Source organism: Scylla paramamosain, chromosome 19 (genome assembly GCF_035594125.1).
Source record: "Scylla paramamosain isolate STU-SP2022 chromosome 19, ASM3559412v1, whole genome shotgun sequence".
NCBI lineage: Eukaryota > Metazoa > Arthropoda > Malacostraca > Decapoda > Portunidae > Scylla > Scylla paramamosain.
In genome coordinates this window covers 19,908,642-19,926,141 of record NC_087169.1, presented here as the reverse complement: position 1 = coordinate 19,926,141, position 17,500 = coordinate 19,908,642, and the positions used below count along the sequence as shown (strand labels likewise).

General features: G+C 40.9%; 2 protein-coding genes across 10 annotated transcripts in view; one reads left to right on the top strand and one right to left on the bottom strand.

Moving 5' to 3' along the window:
* Positions 1–8,752, bottom strand: part of LOC135109834 (decapping and exoribonuclease protein-like) — a 20,218-nt gene extending 11,466 nt beyond the window's left edge. Inside the window, exons 1-8 of one of the 5 annotated variants that reach the window (XM_064021572.1) lie at positions 8,611–8,752; positions 6,985–7,081; positions 6,158–6,333; positions 4,970–5,103; positions 4,737–4,838; positions 3,545–3,690; positions 3,126–3,333; positions 2,813–2,948 (exon numbers count right to left, since the gene is read on the bottom strand). In XM_064021572.1, the coding sequence (XP_063877642.1) occupies positions 2,813–2,948; positions 3,126–3,333; positions 3,545–3,690; positions 4,737–4,838; positions 4,970–5,103; positions 6,158–6,333; positions 6,985–7,081; positions 8,611–8,619 (1,008 nt within the window). In that variant the 5' untranslated portion in view covers positions 8,620–8,752. Of the gene's footprint in view, positions 1–2,812; positions 2,949–3,125; positions 3,334–3,544; positions 3,691–4,736; positions 4,839–4,969; positions 5,104–6,144; positions 6,334–6,772; positions 6,832–6,984; positions 7,082–7,696; positions 7,865–8,610 lie in introns of those variants that run through there. The other 4 variants (XM_064021575.1, XM_064021571.1, XM_064021573.1 and 1 more) reach the window with 4 other exon arrangements.
* The window catches only part of LOC135109836 (serine/arginine repetitive matrix protein 2-like), a 285,688-nt gene continuing 274,452 nt past the window's right edge, over positions 6,265–17,500 (top strand). For 3 of the 5 annotated variants that reach the window (XM_064021577.1, XM_064021583.1, XM_064021576.1), the window contains exon 1: positions 6,265–6,405. The gene's annotated coding sequence lies outside the window, so the exon portion shown is untranslated. Of the gene's footprint in view, positions 6,406–7,914; positions 8,209–17,500 lie in introns of those variants that run through there. The other 2 variants (XM_064021581.1, XM_064021580.1) reach the window with 1 other exon arrangement.

Here is a 17,500-nt window from a genome sequence, read left to right as displayed (position 1 = left end):
CAGTCACTTAGCAACTCTAATCACGACGTGTTCAGTAATCAGTACGTGTCACTCACTGTCTGAGCCTGCCCTGTACAGTATGTAGTAGCTACCGACTGTTACCTCCTTTCTGTGCTGAATAAACTCGTTAATTTGGTCAATGTATCAATACTGACTTTTTTTTTTTTTTTTTTTATAAGGATAACACGGTTAGTGTGCCATTGCATTGGGTAGCAAGCTCCCCCACAAAAAAAAAAAAAAAAAAAAAGTTTGGGAATAATTGCAGTACGGTATGATAACAAGGTAACATTGTTTCGGTAAGAATAATATAATAAAAGATTACATCTGAAATTCCTAAGAATTCTCCTAGGAACATGCTACATTTCTATTGAGGTGCACAAGAAACCCATATGCCTTTCTTTTCAACCAAATGAAGTCAAGTATTATCATTAGGGACGAGTGTAGTTCTAGCAGGAAGTGAACAAAGGTGTGTCCTAATCAATTTATCAAACTGCTTACTTACCTTCATATTTCCATATCTGTTACCAAGGCGGTCACAAAAGTTGCAGAACTCGCTGTCTGCTCTGATCACCCCTCACTTGTTTTACATTTCAATATTGTTCATGTTATAGACGTTTTGTTCTGCCACTGGACAGCCTTTCTTCGCAAACCATGCCGGCTGCTTTAATAGTGTGTGACCTAGAAGCCTCGTTCTGTCTTCGTGTCTTGCGAGTAGTATGGCAAAAACCCCCTCCTCTTTTACCCCCCTTGTATGCATAGTATAAGCAAATTTAGTTAATGTAGGACTCTAGAAATGTGACGTTTCAATCGTTAAAAAAAAAAAAAAAAATTTATTAAGCTTCATGCTCCCTGGCTAAGACGAGGCTCATGGTGTGACCCATTAACCTCCTAGCACTGTTTTCTTCAGATGGTAAAACTAAAGATAGTCTAATTATTTTCTTCACTCCACTGTACATTTTTGTCTATCGCATGAACAAGACATAACCAGTCTTGTCATGCCCCCACTAACTTTTATTATCCTTCTCTTTTTACCACTTTGAAATATTAATGTCTGTACTTCACTAATATTCCCTCATGCACTGCCTTTTTTCTTTTCTTCGCCTTCATACTGTACTTACTATCCATACTTTTCACTACATATATACTACTACCCTTACTGAGAAAAAAAAAAAAAAAAAAAAAAATGACCAAAACTTTTTCTTCTCCATGCTTGTTCAGATTGAATCAGATTAACATTCATTAATTTCTTACACAATATTTATTTATTTTATCTTTTTATTCAGACTTATCCAACTTTTTTTTTTTTTACAATTGTCCTTTTTATCTTTATCGGAACAAACCACCAGAAAGCCTTGAACTTATGCTTAGATCATTATGGGGAAACTGAAATAAACTTAACTACAAAAAAAAAAAAAAAAAAAAAAAAAAAAAAAAAAAAATCACTGCAATGTGTTCACTGCTACTTGGCTCAGGAAACTAGTAATCTTATGAGAGAGAGAGAGAGAGAGAGAGAGAGAGAGAGAGAGAGAGAGAGAGAGAGAGAGAGAGAGAGAGAGAGAGAGAGAGAGAGAGAGAGAGAGAGAGAGAGAGAGAGAGAGAGATAACTAATTTTATCATAGTCCTAGTAGACAAAATGGTGAGAAAACACTTTTGATATTTGAGGAATTTCACATTTTAATATTGTCACTCCATTGAGAGAACAGATAAGATGGGTTATCACAAACAAGAATAGACCACACATTAACCTTTCAGTGTAGCCAATACCTGCACAAACTAACACTCATTGCTCTCAGGTGTGACTTCTGACTGCCAGAGAAATACTGCAGTAATAGTTAACCTATTGAAAATTCATGTCCTAAACTGATTAGATAAATTTTACAGTGCTAGGCACGCTTGAATAGAATATACACAAAAGGTGAAGAATGGATACAGATAACAGCTTATGCTACAGCATAAAACACCAACCTTTCTCCCTGGTAGAAACCAACTACCTCCACAGAAAGGCTGGAAGGTTCAGAGGTCACCACCTCACTTACAATTTTCTTCAGAGACAGAGTTGCTGGGTATACCACTCAGGAAGGATTTCTGTCCCACTTCCTCCATAGTAGTGAAGGAAGCAATGTCCAGCTAAAGGTGACCTAATAAAACAGTGGACTCTATCTGGCTCAGAAAGTACCTTTTCCTTGACAAAGTTGAGGAACTTGACCAAGAAGTTGATGCAGACTGATGGTTCCCACTCTCCCTGGAGTATTAAGGAAAATGTTAGAACCCCAAAGCAAACATGCTATTAACTGTTAGCCTACTTCTGTGAGTGGTTTTCATCATCACCATCAACATTACTGTCACCAGTGATCCCTTGCTCTCCTCTAGGGAGCTCCACATGAACAGAGTGCTCCTGGGATGTCAATTCCATTTCTGTCATTCATGTCACACTTTGACTTCCCACTATCTTTCCTATAGCATTTTGTTCCACACCCCTTTTCTCCTCTCACACCAAAGAATTCCTCCTCCCACATTGTACCATTGCTATTCACACACCAGAAACCCTCAGTTAATTTGCACCTGTCAATCTAAGTATTTCCATGTCCCCTGAACTAACTTTTTATATAGAACACTAATAGTACTCTTATGTACTACCTCAACTATCTTGTTACAATCCTGCACAGTCTTTGCAAAGGCAAGACATGTGTGTGTGTGTGTGTGTGTGTGTGTGTGTGTGTGTGTGTGTGTGTGTGTGTGTGTGTGTGTGTGTGTGTGTGTGTGTGTGTGTGTGTGAAAGAGAAACATAGACAAGGATATAAAGTAACCTTACCTCTGCCAGGTCTGGTAAGTCAGCTGTCTGCAGCATCTCCAATGTGTGCACTATTCCATCATAGCTCCTTGTGCCTTTTAGCACCCTGGGGATGCCAGACAGCTGGCTTTCACACCACCATCCACAGAGACTGTATCTGTAATGATTAGTATATCTATCAATATTTCTTTTTATATAATTGAGTCTAGAATTCAAACATTACACATCCTTCTGTTTTTTACATCAGCTTTGTTCTGTTAAAAAATAAAGGTATCATGATTGCATAATTCTTGCACTGAAAAGTGACAGTGCTGCTCGTAATCAGAACACTCACTTTCTGAAGTTCCTTTGCTTATGTGGTATGGTACGTTCAATGCAGGCCTTCAGTGACACAAAGCTGCTCATATCTTTGAAGTCGTCTTGGTGGCAGGTTTGGTCTACTGCATCGGTGGAAGTGTGATACAGTAGCGTCAGCTCACTTAGGTGTTGTTTTAGCACGCAGCGGAACTCACTATTGCAATGCACAACTTCATTAGGATCTCCTGAAACACACATGGCTTATTCTTTTCTTTGCAAGAACCAATCCAGTCATTATTTATATACGTATATATTTTCATTATATTAGAAAACATATTTTTTATCCATTTTTGTTCCAATTTTTTAACATACATTTCTAAGAGTATAACTATGCTGATGTAGGAGTAGTCTGACAATAAAAGTAAACATTACTGGCTAGAATACCACTATCCATACCTCCTGTCATGTACTGCTCAAACTTGTGACCATACACTCCCAAGATGGGATCCACTTCTATCACTTCACCTTCTTCCTCCCCATCCTCCTCCTCCTCATCATCATCCCCATGCACAGGGAAATCAATGTATATGGATCCCTTGAAACTGGCAGTAAATATCACACAGAAGAATATAGTTGGATGAGTAATAGGACATCTGCAAATTTTTCTACACAAATACAGAGAAAGACTTTAATATGAAATAAGAACAGAGGTACTCATACTTAGATATTAACAAGCTTTGCAAAACAATGGAGATTACAACTTCTGAAGTATCACAATTACATTCTTCTATACTTCAAGCTAAACACTGCATTTTACAGCTTAATAATCATGGAGAGAGAGAGAGAGAGAGAGAGAGAGAGAGAGAGAGAGAGAGAGAGAGAGAGAGAGAGAGAGAGAGAGAGAGAGAGAGAGAGAGAGAGAGAGAGAGAGAGAGAGAGAGAGAGAGAGAGAGAGAGAGAGAGAGAGAGAGAGAGAGAGAGAGAGAGAGAGAGAGAGAGAGAGAGAGAGAGAGAGAGAGAGAGAGAGAGAGAGAGAGAGAGAGAGAGAGAGAGAGAGAGAGAGAGAGAGAGAGAGAGAGAGAGAGAGAGAGAGAGAGAGAGAGAGAGAGAGAGAGAGAGAGAGAGAGAGAGAGAGAGAGAGAGAGAGAGAGAGAGAGAGAGAGAGAGAGAGAGAGAGAGAGAGAGAGAGAGAGAGAGAGAGAGAGAGAGAGAGAGAGAGAGAGAGAGAGAGAGAGAGAGAGAGAGAGAGAGAGAGAGAGAGAGAGAGAGAGAGCTACTGGACAATTAAAAGACCTATGAGTGGATAGCTTCATTTTAATTTTCCAACCCTCATCCTACATGTGACTGTTTGCTTTATGAGAAGCTTTTTTAAACAGGAGTTCTGAAGCAAAGCCCAATGACCTTGTTAGAATTGCAATTATAAGGATAGAGCTTCTGCTTTCCTAATTTCTATATGAAGGAAAAGCTGATGCCAGTTTTGTTTAAAAGTACCAAGGTAGTTATCTTTACAGGTGAGTGACACACTAGAATCTAAGATTCCTACTAATTATTATTCATTCATTTAACATTTTTTTGGCATCACACAATTTTTATTCATATACTTATAATAATGCTGACAGAGGTTAGTTGACTAAGGATAATCACTTACTATTGTGCAAATAGCATAATTCCAAAATTCATGGAGCTAACATATGGGGCCTCCATGATCCTCTTCAGTATTGTTCTTGCAACTACGAAGTCAGCCATCAGTCTGTAGTACAAGACAGTGAATATTCTCAGAATATTCTCAAGAAGACTTGCAGAGAATTACTGTAAGGATTGTGAAGCTATTCGTCCATCACATACATATTATGAAATAATCTAAATATATGAATAACTAACTTGTTGGGAGAGCTTTCAGCTGTGAGTTCCTTCTGGTTCTTAAGAATCCATTGCAGGAATTGTCTGAAAATGTCGGTTGTTGTTGTTGTAAATTCCCTATACTGGTGCTTGCCCCTGTTTAGGTCCAGCCTCACCTGTAAATGTAAACAGTTCAGCAAACATCTTCCCCACACTCTGAATGGGAATTGTCTATTCCATAGTACTGCAGGTTATTCCATAATACTGCATGTCACCTTGTGGCAAATGTTAAAAATCACTGTTGCTGCTGTTCTTAGTTTTATTATTATTATTATTATTGGTATTATGAATGGCAGAAAGATGCAATAATGAAAAAAGGGAGTGTTCACATTTATGAAGGTGTATTAGTATGCATCCATAGCATTGCATGAAGCTGAAATATGGAACATGGGAGCAAGAGAGAAGAGGAGATTGTATGAAATCAGAAGCATGTACTACCTAACTTGTATGAATGATAAAAAAAAAAAAAAAAAAAAAAAAATGAAGGAATCCAGAGAACTGGTATTGAAATGAGCCGAGTAGAGCAGGGAACATCATGATGGTTTGTACATATTCAGTAGAGGATGGAAGAAAAACTAATGATGAAGAAACAAACTGGACTAGCTGTGAGAATTGCATGAAGCTAAGAGAAAGACCTTGAATGGGAAACATGGATGGTGTTAAAAGTGTTAGATGCTAGAAGACTGTCTATGGAGCAAGGAAGAATGGTTGCAGATGACAGAGTTGAAGAGAGCAACAGTGAATGCATTAAAGTGACACCTTTAGGGCCTTTGAGGGAGAGAGGATAGTTCTGTTAAGCTGTAGCAAGGTTATCAGTTCAGTCATTATGCCTTGATGTAGGGAGGCCTATGTATACTTGTGCAACTAACTGACTGTGTGTGTGTGTGTGTGTGTGTGTGTGTGTGTGTGTGTGTGTGTGTGTGTGTGTGTGTGTGTGTGTGTGTGTGTGTGTGTGACACTTAGTCTCAGGTTTTTTCCCGTATTTGTGGGGATGTTGGTCAAATATACAAAGACTGTTGGTGGTGTTTTTACTTTGTTTCAGTTTTCTCAATATATAGCAATCTTTAACTTACTATACAATAATGGAATCTGAAATATTTACCACAAAGGTACACTTCTACAATCCATATAGTCCCACTTCATGGCTGTGTTATCACCTTTATGACTTGCCTGCATGTGTTCATTTTCTTGGAGAATATACTTTTCACTTAGCACAGACATCGCAGAGTCATCAAAGCGGACTTTCTTCTCGCTATCCACAGAGTAGGAGCCCAACACTTCAGGAACCTCCAGGGTACAAGGTCCCCCTTTAAACAAACTGGTGGAGCGAACCATCAAGTGCTTCCCTGAAAAGGATATTAATCAAGATACAACAATCAGTTCTGCCTCATCTAACACACTCTCAAGGCCACTTAAAGGTTAGTTAAGGCATATTACTACTTTCTGCCTCATAGTTATTCAAAGTGGAAAACTATCCCTTAAATTAATAAATGACCTTTTCAAACCATACGATTTTTGTGAATACAGTAGCCTAAACTGAATAAATAGCATATCCTGCATTTAAGCCTTTTAAATCAAAGTATTTTGCCCCTACCCTGCAAAAAAAAAAAAAAAAAAAAAAAAAAAGTCAGTGGATAACACCTCATGTTGTCTGGTTCCTTCGTTGTGTGCAGGCAGATGGCAGTAAAGTATGTTCTTGATGTGAGTAACAAATCAACAAGTTGTACTGTCTAACTTGACCTTAAAAAAAAAGTCTTTAAAACAATAAACTTCTCCAGTACTTACGATTCAAATCAATGTCATGTCAAACAAACTTCCACCTGTACGTGAAAGCCCTTCTGTAAGATAAGCAGCACGTCAACTTCTGGAGCTTTGCAACTACCTGCTGTGGATTTGTCCGCGCCATACGATGCGGCTGCTCGTCAGTCATAACGTGGTCTTTTCATTAAATTTTCCTGTAACATATATAGCAATCACTAAAAATGCTTTTAACTTACCGTCAATCAACTTAGGCAGTAGTAAAGGCCGCTCAGCTTCCCGTTGTTCATTACAATCAGCAGCTCGCCTCGCACCGCCTCTTTCACGCCAGTTGTCCTGCAAAGAGGGTGACGTACGTCGCAATCTCGGTCTGTAATTGTAGTTCCCTTCCTGATGATGCATTGTGTCTGTTCTTAGTTATCGCTACTTATTATCTGATCGGTAGACTGACACATAAAAGTTTATCCAATAATTTTTTTTTCTTTTTTTTTTCTAGTTTTCCCTAGTCTGTTAGGGCTGAGACGGTGCCTCCTGATGAAGGACTTTTGGATTTGGCATTTGGGAACCGTTACTCTAAGCTTATTAACGCAATAACAGTGACAACAGTGAGACAAAACCATTAGTATTTTGATACAAATTGCAGGATGATGTACACAAGTATGACTTTTAGTCAGGATTATTTAATTTATCCCGACAGCATACATAGGGCTGACAGTGGTTAAGCTGGTAATTTTAAGATTCCGGTAACGTGGGCAGTAAGCCGGACAGTAGCTTCAGGTGGATCAGTAGCAAGGTCTATCTATTTGTTTATTGAAAGAAGCCCCAGGGCCATAAAGATATGTGCAAGACACGTCCGATCTGCAGCTAACTGTTGCCAATGGGGCCTTTTTTTTTTTTTTTTTTTAGTGCGATGCAACACAGCTTTGATTACAGTAAAGAATCTTGCCTTACCGAAGGTGGCTCGTATTCCTTGTGCTGCCGCCAAGACATTATGAGTTGCACTAATCAAACAAGGTGCAGCTCGCTGTACACAGCAACGTACTGTCTACACAAGACTGTATTCGTGACAGCCCGCGCACCTCGGCACTTGTCTGGTGGGTGCCGCTGGTGACACACTCAAATAAAAGCCTCTTGAAAACGTATTAATAAAGTTTTTTTTTCTTTTCCGATTTGTCATATAGTTTAGGGGAAGTGTTTGTCTGACGCACTTTGAAAGACACTTTGTGGGCAGTTACAACCTGTAACAAATAAAGTTTCTGACAATAGCGTCTCGAGGCAAAAAAAAACACTATCTGGAAACTGTTACTATTATGGGCTCCTCGCCGGCAGCAATTACACCTGTAAGAGACGCGTTTGTGTACGTAGTTTATAGGGTATAGAAGACGGTAAATTTCGCCATGTTTTGATTGCGGAAACGTACGGTATACCCAGTACAGGAGGAAAGGCCGACAGCTGCAAAACAGGTCTGCCAAACAGTACTTCCCTGCTTTTCTGTTGAATAATTCCCCGCACAGACCTAATAAGCGCGATCAGGCTTCATTGCATTTATTGTTGTTATCGATATCAACATTACCATGAAAAAATAACAATTAGAATATTGTAGGTGACGTATTTCACTACTAAATTTTCCTGTGTATTTTTTCTTTCCTAGGTCCAAAATTACTTTGGAACTGGGAAACTTCCTTGCATCTGGCAACACTGCCGCAAAACCGTGACCTTCACTCAGGATATATTTATGGATGTGTGTGTTTGTGTGTGTGTGTGTGTGTGTGTGTGCCCTGATTATTTCGCGCGTAAAGGTGTAACATGCATAAAAAGGCTTGTCAGCACAGCGATGAGTCATGTGAGTCCTTATGAGTACTTACGTGATACATGAAGGTAACACTGACAATCAAGATTCTGAGGGTTTTGTTGAGAGAAGTCTTGTTGAGCGGTAGGAGTAAAGCTTTGAGTAGTGGAAAACAATACTATGAAAACTGTCAGGAAAAACAGACGGCAGTAGGAATGCGTGGAGAACTGGAGATAGGAGGGAGGTGGAAAGAATTTGCAAGAGAAAATGTAGAGAAGAAAGGGGAGACTTTATTGAGAGGGACGCACGCTTTGAACTACGCTCTCTCTCTCTCTCTCTCTCTCTCTCTCTCTCTCTCTCTCTCTCTCTCTCTCTCTCTCTCTCTCTCTCTCTCTCTCTCTCTCTCTCTCTCTCTCTCTCTCTATATATATATATATATATACACACACACACACAGGTTGGTATGTATTTTAGTTAGATGGATTGCGGTACATTTCTAAGTTGTGTAACTATACTAGTGGCCGCAGGTTTCCCTCGCTGTGTTCGGCAACATTTTTCTCTCAGGTGCTGTGGAAGCTTCGGCTTATTGCACAAGGTTTTTCCACTCTTTTGGCAACCACTTGAAATGTACAATATTAAATGCCCCCCACACAAAGAAATTCTCTCTCTCTCTCTCTCTCTCTCTCTCTCTCTCTCTCTCTCTCTCTCTCTCTCTCTCTCTCTCTCTCTCTCCGTGTGTGTCAGCATATTAGCAGAATCGGATAGTATCTTGTCGATAAATAATTCCAAGCCGGCGGCGGAGACAGTACAAATATGGTCCACATTTAGTGAAAAATTACGGTGAGATTCCACATAGACGCTTTTCCTGAAATCATCCCTTGTATTTCCTGGCATAGACTGTAATGTTATATAGTCGGTGATGTATGTGTAGAAAAGAGCCTTCGAAACGCGAGACATTATTTAGTAATGAGTGGCAGGAGGCTGTCGGCTGGCCTTTGACGTGTTCATTCAGGCAGCTCCAACGTCTGGCACCAGTAGGCACTAGGCACCAGTGTCACCTGTCTCTTGTGAAGTCATAAATGTAGACTATGACCACTTACAAATATTCATTACTTATTTATAGGCAATAGCAACATACAATTTTTTTTTCTGTATGCTAGCCCTATAGACAGTTCCATATTGCGGCAGTCTAACTATAGATAATAATAAATAATAATAAAAATTCATGATGTGATGCAATTAAATTTTGCGCAACAGTTCTTCTGTCAGCGGCATCTTTATGTAGACAGTCTTAAAATTTAGACACCTTGTAGTGAGGTGTGTTTATGTTTCCCGGTATTTCATTGGTAACTTGTGAACCAATGAGAAAGGAAGAGATAGAGAGAGAAGACGTAAGGCAAAGAGAGGAGAGAAGAGGAGAGAGGTGAGGAGAGGAGGGGCATTACTGAGCCTGAGCCTGCAAGATAATTCACCATTCACTTAATTTCCAGCCGGAAAATGTTAAGCATATCCGAAATTCCTCAACGGCATAAGCGAAATGTTTGCTGGGAGCGGGAGCATAAATTTCGGGAGGTGCAAATTAATCCCAAAGAGGCGAGGTGAAGAGTGAGTGAGTGAGTTTTGAATATATTTAGGCATTTACGAAGCTTGAAATGTGTGCAGAATGGTTGCGGATAGTGGACATTTAACAGTAATGAAAAGGAAAGCGAAAAAAAAAAAAATCACATGAATTCCTTCCTTGTCTGTGGAAGATAGACTTCATAACAGTGCTCCGTCTCTTGAGGGATTAAATTTAGCGGCTGAGAGCCAAGAACAAGGGATTCCGAGGAGGTGATTCATTCCTCCTGACTCCATTAAAAACGACTTTGGCATTATTCATGAAAAGTCACAAGTAGGCTCTTTGATATGCTGAGTCTCCGGATGAGAACATGGTGACGGTTCTGCATGCGAGATGAAACATTCGTGATGATGAAGGGACTGTCTCCAAAGCAACGCCTCCCCTCCATTTTCTCTCTCTCTCTCTCTCTCTCTCTCTGGATTTGTAAAAGAGAACTACGCCACTCTTCCCAGTAAGCCGAAAAACTGTCCTAAAATCATCGTGAGGGACTTAAGGAAAGGGGAAATGATCAGTAAAAAGGAGCAAGTGCAGCGGTGGAAGACAAGTTTATGTACGCATATGTATATTGAAGTAACTGCCACCTAAAGTCCAAAAGTTGAAGTTTTAGCGAAAAGTTAAAAGGTGGCAAGACCGCTGAGTATACCTATATCCAAATGGTGGATAAGGATATATTTATCGTGTTTCGTACCTGAGAGAGAGAGAGAGAGAGAGAGAGAGAGAGAGCAATAGTAATAAACACAGCACGACATATCATGCACAGTTGCTTCTCATTCACTCTCAATTCGATATTGTTATGCGGTGCTTCTGTTTTCTGTTGTTCTCTCCACTCCATTCTCTCTCTCTCTCTCTCTCTCTCTCTCTCTCTCTCTCTCTCTCTCTCTCTCTCTCAAAGATAAGGGGTTAATCAGTGATATATCTCTTGACAGCTATTTGGCTTTTTATCTTTTCCCAGAATGCTGGTGATTGATGAGGGAGGAGGCGGTGGTGATGGCGCCTGAGTCACGCGTCTGGCAGCGTGACTCAGGCGTGCTTGTAGTATCAATTCCAGCTTTGTTTGAAATCTTTAACCGTATTTTGGGAAACAGCAAGACCCCTGATCTCTTTTCCGAGAATGCTGGCGATTGATGAGCAAGAGTGAAAGGAGTGGTGGTGGTGGCAGTGGGTGGTGTGATCGTGTTTGTAGTTGGTATCAGTGATAGTCATGCGTTTGGCAGCGGCGTGGCGTGACTACCCTTCAACTCCTCGCACCTTTGTTTTACGTGCAATTCTTTACACTCTTTGACACCATTATGTAACACGAGAGAGAGAGAGAGAGAGAGAGAGAGAGAGAGAGAGAGAGAGAGAGAGAGAGAGAGAGAGAGAGAGAGAGAACAAAGGCAACATACATTTTTCATGTGTGGACATAGTATGTCTGTGCATAGGTGGCTACATAGGTTCATGTAGATTTCAGTTAGTGCTTACAGTGTGTGTGTGTGTGTGTGTGTGTGTGTGGCTTAGAGCTAAAATTTTCATAGTAGTAAAGCCTCTTGTGATTTTTAAAAAAGTAAAAATATGTATACCGACGAAATGGAGAGAGAGAGAGAGAGAGAGAGAGAGAGAGAGAGAGAGAGAGAGAGAGAGAGAGAGAGAGAGAGAGAGAGTCCTTTCGTTTATTTACCATACCTCAGAGAGAGAGAGAGAGAGAGAGAGAGAGAGAGAGAGAGAGAGAGTATATTTTTCATCGGGGTGCTGTACGTATGTTCATTGCCGAGCAGCCCAACTGGGATTATCGTATCGTTAGTGTGATGCGTGTATGCACGGTGCTCAAACCTGCCTGATGGGGGCTGCGTGGAGCAAACGCGGGAGAGAGAGCAAAAGCAAATCCGGGGTAGAGAAGAGGTGGAGGGATTGGAAGGAAAAAAACCAAACAAACAAAAACAAAAAGAACAAAACAAAACAGGGAGAGAAAAGTGGATAATAAAAGGGTAAAAGGAAGGTGTAGGTAGGAAGAGAGGGGGGAAATAAGGAAATAAGGGAAAGGAAGGAAGGAAAGAGGATGGAAAACGAGTGAGGAAGGCAGAGGTGGATAGAAGAATGTGTGTGTGTGTGTGTGTGTGTGTGTGTGTGTGAGAGAGAGAGAGAGAGAGAGAGAGAGAGAGAGAGAGAGAGAGAGAGAGAGAGAGAGAGAGAGAGAGAGAGAGAGAAGGTGGAAATCAAAGGAGGAAAGAAGTGAAGGAAGGAAAGAGAAAAGAGGGATGGAAGGCTGGAGATGTTAGAGAGAGAGAGAGAGAGAGAGAGAGAGAGAGAGAGAGAGAGAGAGAGAGAGAGAGAGAGAGAGAGAGAGAGAAAAACAAGAACATACGCGGTTATTGAAGAATTTTAATTAAAAAAGTGTCTTCTCTCTTTCTCATCCGCATTATATGACTGATTTGAAAAAAAAAAACTCACTTCCGGATTACAATGTGAATCGCGTCATAACAATCTGAACTCACAGTACGTGTTCTAAACGCCACAATTATGAACCGTACTCCTCAACACTTCCTTTTTTTTTAATGCTGTTTTATGAAGGGCACAGTTGATTATCTTTAAGTAGTTTTTCCCAGTGATGGTGTAGAAACCTTGTTAAAGTATCACTAAAATTATACGAGTACTCTTGAAATCTCCACTAACGTCCATTGCAGTCTGTTAAAACCCGCCAAGATTAGATCCAAAGATGTTTCGAAGTACGGGCCTATGCGCGAAGAATCTCAAAGATCGTGTCCTTTCATTACTCAGGTGTCAGAAGGACGGAGGGGGACGGCAGGGGGTGATTCGCAAGTGTAGATCAGACTGGGAAGGGCCGGGCTGCACCGCCTCCACATGGGCTCCCTTGCCATCATTTTTCAGGCTCCAACTGGCTTGAGTCATGCGTATTTCATGGCTGGTCTTCGCAGCTTGTACCGTACGCAGCCGTTACATTTTCAAACGCTTCTCCCATCTTTTTTTTTTTTTCCTGTTATTGATTTTTCTTTTAATTTTCTTGGCTTTTGCCGTATGTATTAATTTTTAAATTGAAATATATTATTTAGGATCTTGAGGGCGGACAAAATATTTCCTTGGTTATCTTGTAGGTTTTCTCTCATCTTCCCCGCTCTCATTTTTTCATCATTATTCTTTTTCCTTTTTATTCTTTTTTCGTACATACCATCTTAACATTTTCGTATTTTCCACTTCCTAAGCTTTTCCTTCCACAAATCATCTTCCCTCTCACATCTTGCTTACCTTTATCCTTTTTCACATCCTTTCGCTCGTATTTTTACGTCTATCATCGTTCTCGGTTCCTTTCCTTCTCTTCAAGATTTTTCTCTCTCCACAAGTTCACGGGAGTGATTAGCGGTCCCGCAACACGAAGAGTGCGTTCATCTTGTCGTAAACTAGCCGCTCCCTTCTTTTATCACCGCCATAAGCATTCTCATGGTATTCATCACGGCCATCAGCGCCTCCAAATGCCCGTCTGAGCCTCGTTCCCGCCACTGTTCACACCTATCACTACACACACACACACATACACACACACCTCGGTCATTAAAGACTCTGGCAACGAGTTTCCCGCCAGGTTTAGAAAAATAATAAAATGTGCATGTTACACAGGGGGTATCGCGCGGAAAAAAAAAAAAAATGAAAATTAGAGTATGGCGGCTGCAGGACACTCGCGGGAAATGTACGTAGCCTCAGTGGTTTATCCCGGAGGAGCTGTGACTAGTGTCTTGCCCTCTGTCAGTATCCTACAGAAGTATTGTGTTAAGTGAACGCGTTACTCGTCACACTGCAAGGACAGCGTATCGTCACGGCTGTTGTGTGCCAGAATTGCCGGAACCAATCAGAAAGCGCTGCAATCGTGAGACACTCGCCCGCCACTCGTTTCCTGTTTGTGTGTGGCAGCCAGGAGGATCCTGCGAGGACTCACTAAGGTATAGATCTGCTAGTTGTTCAGCAGGGACAGTGTTCTGTGTTAATGGTTAAGTTGTTATGCAGGGTTAAGAGGTTGGCTGCGCCTGGTTAAATGATAATTAATCGTTAATTTCACGTTTTTTTCCCCTATTTTTTTTTTTGTTGTTGTTTTATTTACTTCGACTTAGGCAGAATAAACTAGATGTGGATGCATGGCCCGTGCCGGTGTGCTTCATACTATTTATAACTGATGACAGTTGATGAATTAGGAAGCGATTGTTGATATAATTACTGCCCTCTCCTAACCGTTTACTTGTTCAGTCGTCACCATCTTTGTCTTCCCTGCTCGCCTCTTGTCTAGGGCGTGATTCAGCAGCTTTAAGTGTCTGATGAACAGAATCCTCTCTGCACTTCGGCACGTCGTTCTCCTGTTTATTGACGGAGAAATCCTGTCTTAGCAAATTCGCGCCGTGTAGCAGCTTTCCCTCCCCGTGTTCGCAGTATTATATCGTCAGATTTAAGAGGCGAAGCTGCACCTAATATGTTGCCCATCACCAAATGCTAAATTCATATCACACTTTGGCTCTTCCTGAGTAGTTTCCCGCTTTCAAGTGTTCATTGCTTCTGAGAAATTAATGGAATAGGAAAGGTGAGAGTGGAGGGGTGGATGAGGGTGGAACAGCTGCGCGGAGGACGATGTTTGTGCAAGTAGCTCCAACAATATTCCGTTCCACATCCGGTTCTTGCTGTTGTTTTAATGATATGACGCTGTATGTTATTGTTATTATTTTTTTATTATTGTGCATCACTGTGGATTACTTTTATTATTATTTCTGACCCTTTTTTATTTATTGGTCGCTAGAGAGTTTTGTATGGAGGAGTTGCGTGATAATGTTAAGGGTGACTTTTATTAACAAGTACCTGTGCACGTGCGTCAGGTAATGCTGATGTGTTTATTCTCTCTCTCTCTCTCTCTCTCTCTCTCTCTCTCTCTCTCTCTCTCTCTCTCTCTCTCTCTCTCTCAAAACCAGTACCGGATAATAACCTAGCATGGTTCGCTCCCTCTCTTAATATAGTGCGACGTTATATTACACCTCTCTCTCTCTCTCTCTCTCTCTCTCTCTCTCTCTCTCTCTCTCTCTCTCTCTCTCTCTCACAGGAAAGTATTTTTTTTTGCTTTATTTTGGCTTTATTTTATCGAGTATGTGTACGTTTATGTGATTATGTATGTATGTATGTATGAATGTATGTATGAATGTATGTATGTATGTATGTATGTATGTATGTATGTAATAGTGGCCTTCTTCTTTTCCAGTCCGTCTGTTCCCTGAGTGGTATTTACATGTAAAAAGGGCATTACGTTACCCGTACACACACACACACACACACACACACACACACACACACACACACACACACACACACACACACACACACACACACACACACGGGACTTATGGGGGTCCTTGTTGCATTAAAGAAAGGGAGAGGAAAAGAAGTCCAACCATTTATTTCCCTTGCTTTTTTCCCACTCCCCCTCTCACCCTTGTATGATTTTTATGCACTCCTCCCTCTCCTCTCCCTCTCCCTCTCCTCTGTCCCTCTTCTTTCTCTGCCCCGAGGGATGGGAGAGGAGGGGAGGAAGGGGAAGAAGGGAGGGGAAGGAAACTGCATATCGTGGGTGTGAATCTGTGTGAGAGAGAGAGAGAGAGAGAGAGAGAGAGAGAGAGAGAGAGAGAGAGAGAGAGAGAGAGAGAGAGAGAGAGAGAGAGAGAGAGAGAGAGAGAGAATCACACAAACCTTACGTTTCCAAATAGCTGGTCTGTTCTTAAAGAGAGAGAGAGAGAGAGAGAGAGAGAGAGAGAGAGAGAGAGAGAGAGAGAGAGAGAGAGAGAGAGAGAGAGAGAGAGAGAGAGACGCACACCCACAACGGAACAAACAGCCCACAAAACCTTTCTATTTCTAAACCTAACCTTTCTATTTCATCTTCAGATTCTTTTATCATTGGCGTTGAAGGGCGAATCCCCACTTCTGTTTGTTTACAACCTGCTGAAGAGAGAGAGAGAGAGAGAGAGAGAGAGAGAGAGAGAGAGAGAGAGAGAGAGAGAGAGAGAGAGAGAGAGAGAGAGAGAGAGAGAGATGGAGGTGACGTCTCTCCAAACCTACGTGGGCGGTGAAGGATAACGAAGGTGCCCGGAGGAGGTAATGGGGGCGACGAAAGGAGGATAGGAAGGTGAAGAAGAAGAAGAAGAAGGAGGAGGAGGAGGAGGAGGAGGTACCTGGCTTCTGCGGGAATAATTCAATATATGAGCTGCCTTTCCCTTCACAGTCGGTTATGGAGGGAAGGGAAGGGAAGGGATGGAGGGAGAAGAAGGAAGCGAAAGACGAATATTTTAAAAGAGGAATAAGATGACTCCAGGGTAGGAAAGAGGAAGAGGGAGAGGAAGACGAAGATGAAGAGGACGAAGTAGTGACAGAGGGGGATTTTGGAGAGGAAATGGAAAAGTGGTGGATGGGAAACTGTTAAAATGACGAACAAACACGAAAAAAGAGAAAAAGTAGAGAAGGAATAGCAACAACAACAACAACAACAACAACAACAACAACAACAACAACAACGAAAAACAGTAGAGATGTAGATGATGAAGATTAGGAAATATAAATGCTGAATGAAGACGAAGATCAAGTGGAAAGGGAAGATAAAAGAAGATGAAAATGAAAGGAGAATGAATAGAAAGAAGAAGATGAAGACGGAGGGAGAAAGACGAGAAAGAAGAAGATACATAATTCAGAGTAAAAGAGGAGAGAAGGATTGATATTGTGGTAAAGGAAAATACAGAGAAAGAACAGAGGAAATGGGAATCGTGTGTTTTATTTATTTGTGTTTTTTTTATACATATATATAGATGATTGTCATGATAGTTACAGGTAGAAGAGGCAAAAAGTAACTTCATGATTAAGGGAAAAAAGAATTGAAACTCATATTGATAAAAGCGAAAACAACTTTAAAGCTTTCCTACATAAATCTCTCTCTCTCTCTCTCTCTCTCTCTCTCTCTGGAATTTAATATTTGAAGGGATGAAAGAATGAAGATACTGGTTAACTCTTGCATTAGTTAGGTGAACGGAACATGGACGAGTGAACACATTGTAGAAGAGAATATGGAATGAGGAAATTTGGAAGAAAAGTAGAGCACGAAAAGAAGGAACAGTAACTAAAAAAGAAATTGAAAAGGTGTTGTTTGTGTAAAGAGATTGCGTTGAATGCCGCCTTTTTCTTCCCCCCCCCCTCTTTTTATTCTGTGCTTACGTAAATATTTCTTCCTTATGTATTTATTTGATTTATTTATTTATTTTCGCACTGCCAAGGATTCCACGGTCCAGGGGAGTCGTGTATAAGCTGCAGTGGCTAAAGAATTATGTTTTTTTTTTCCTTTTTC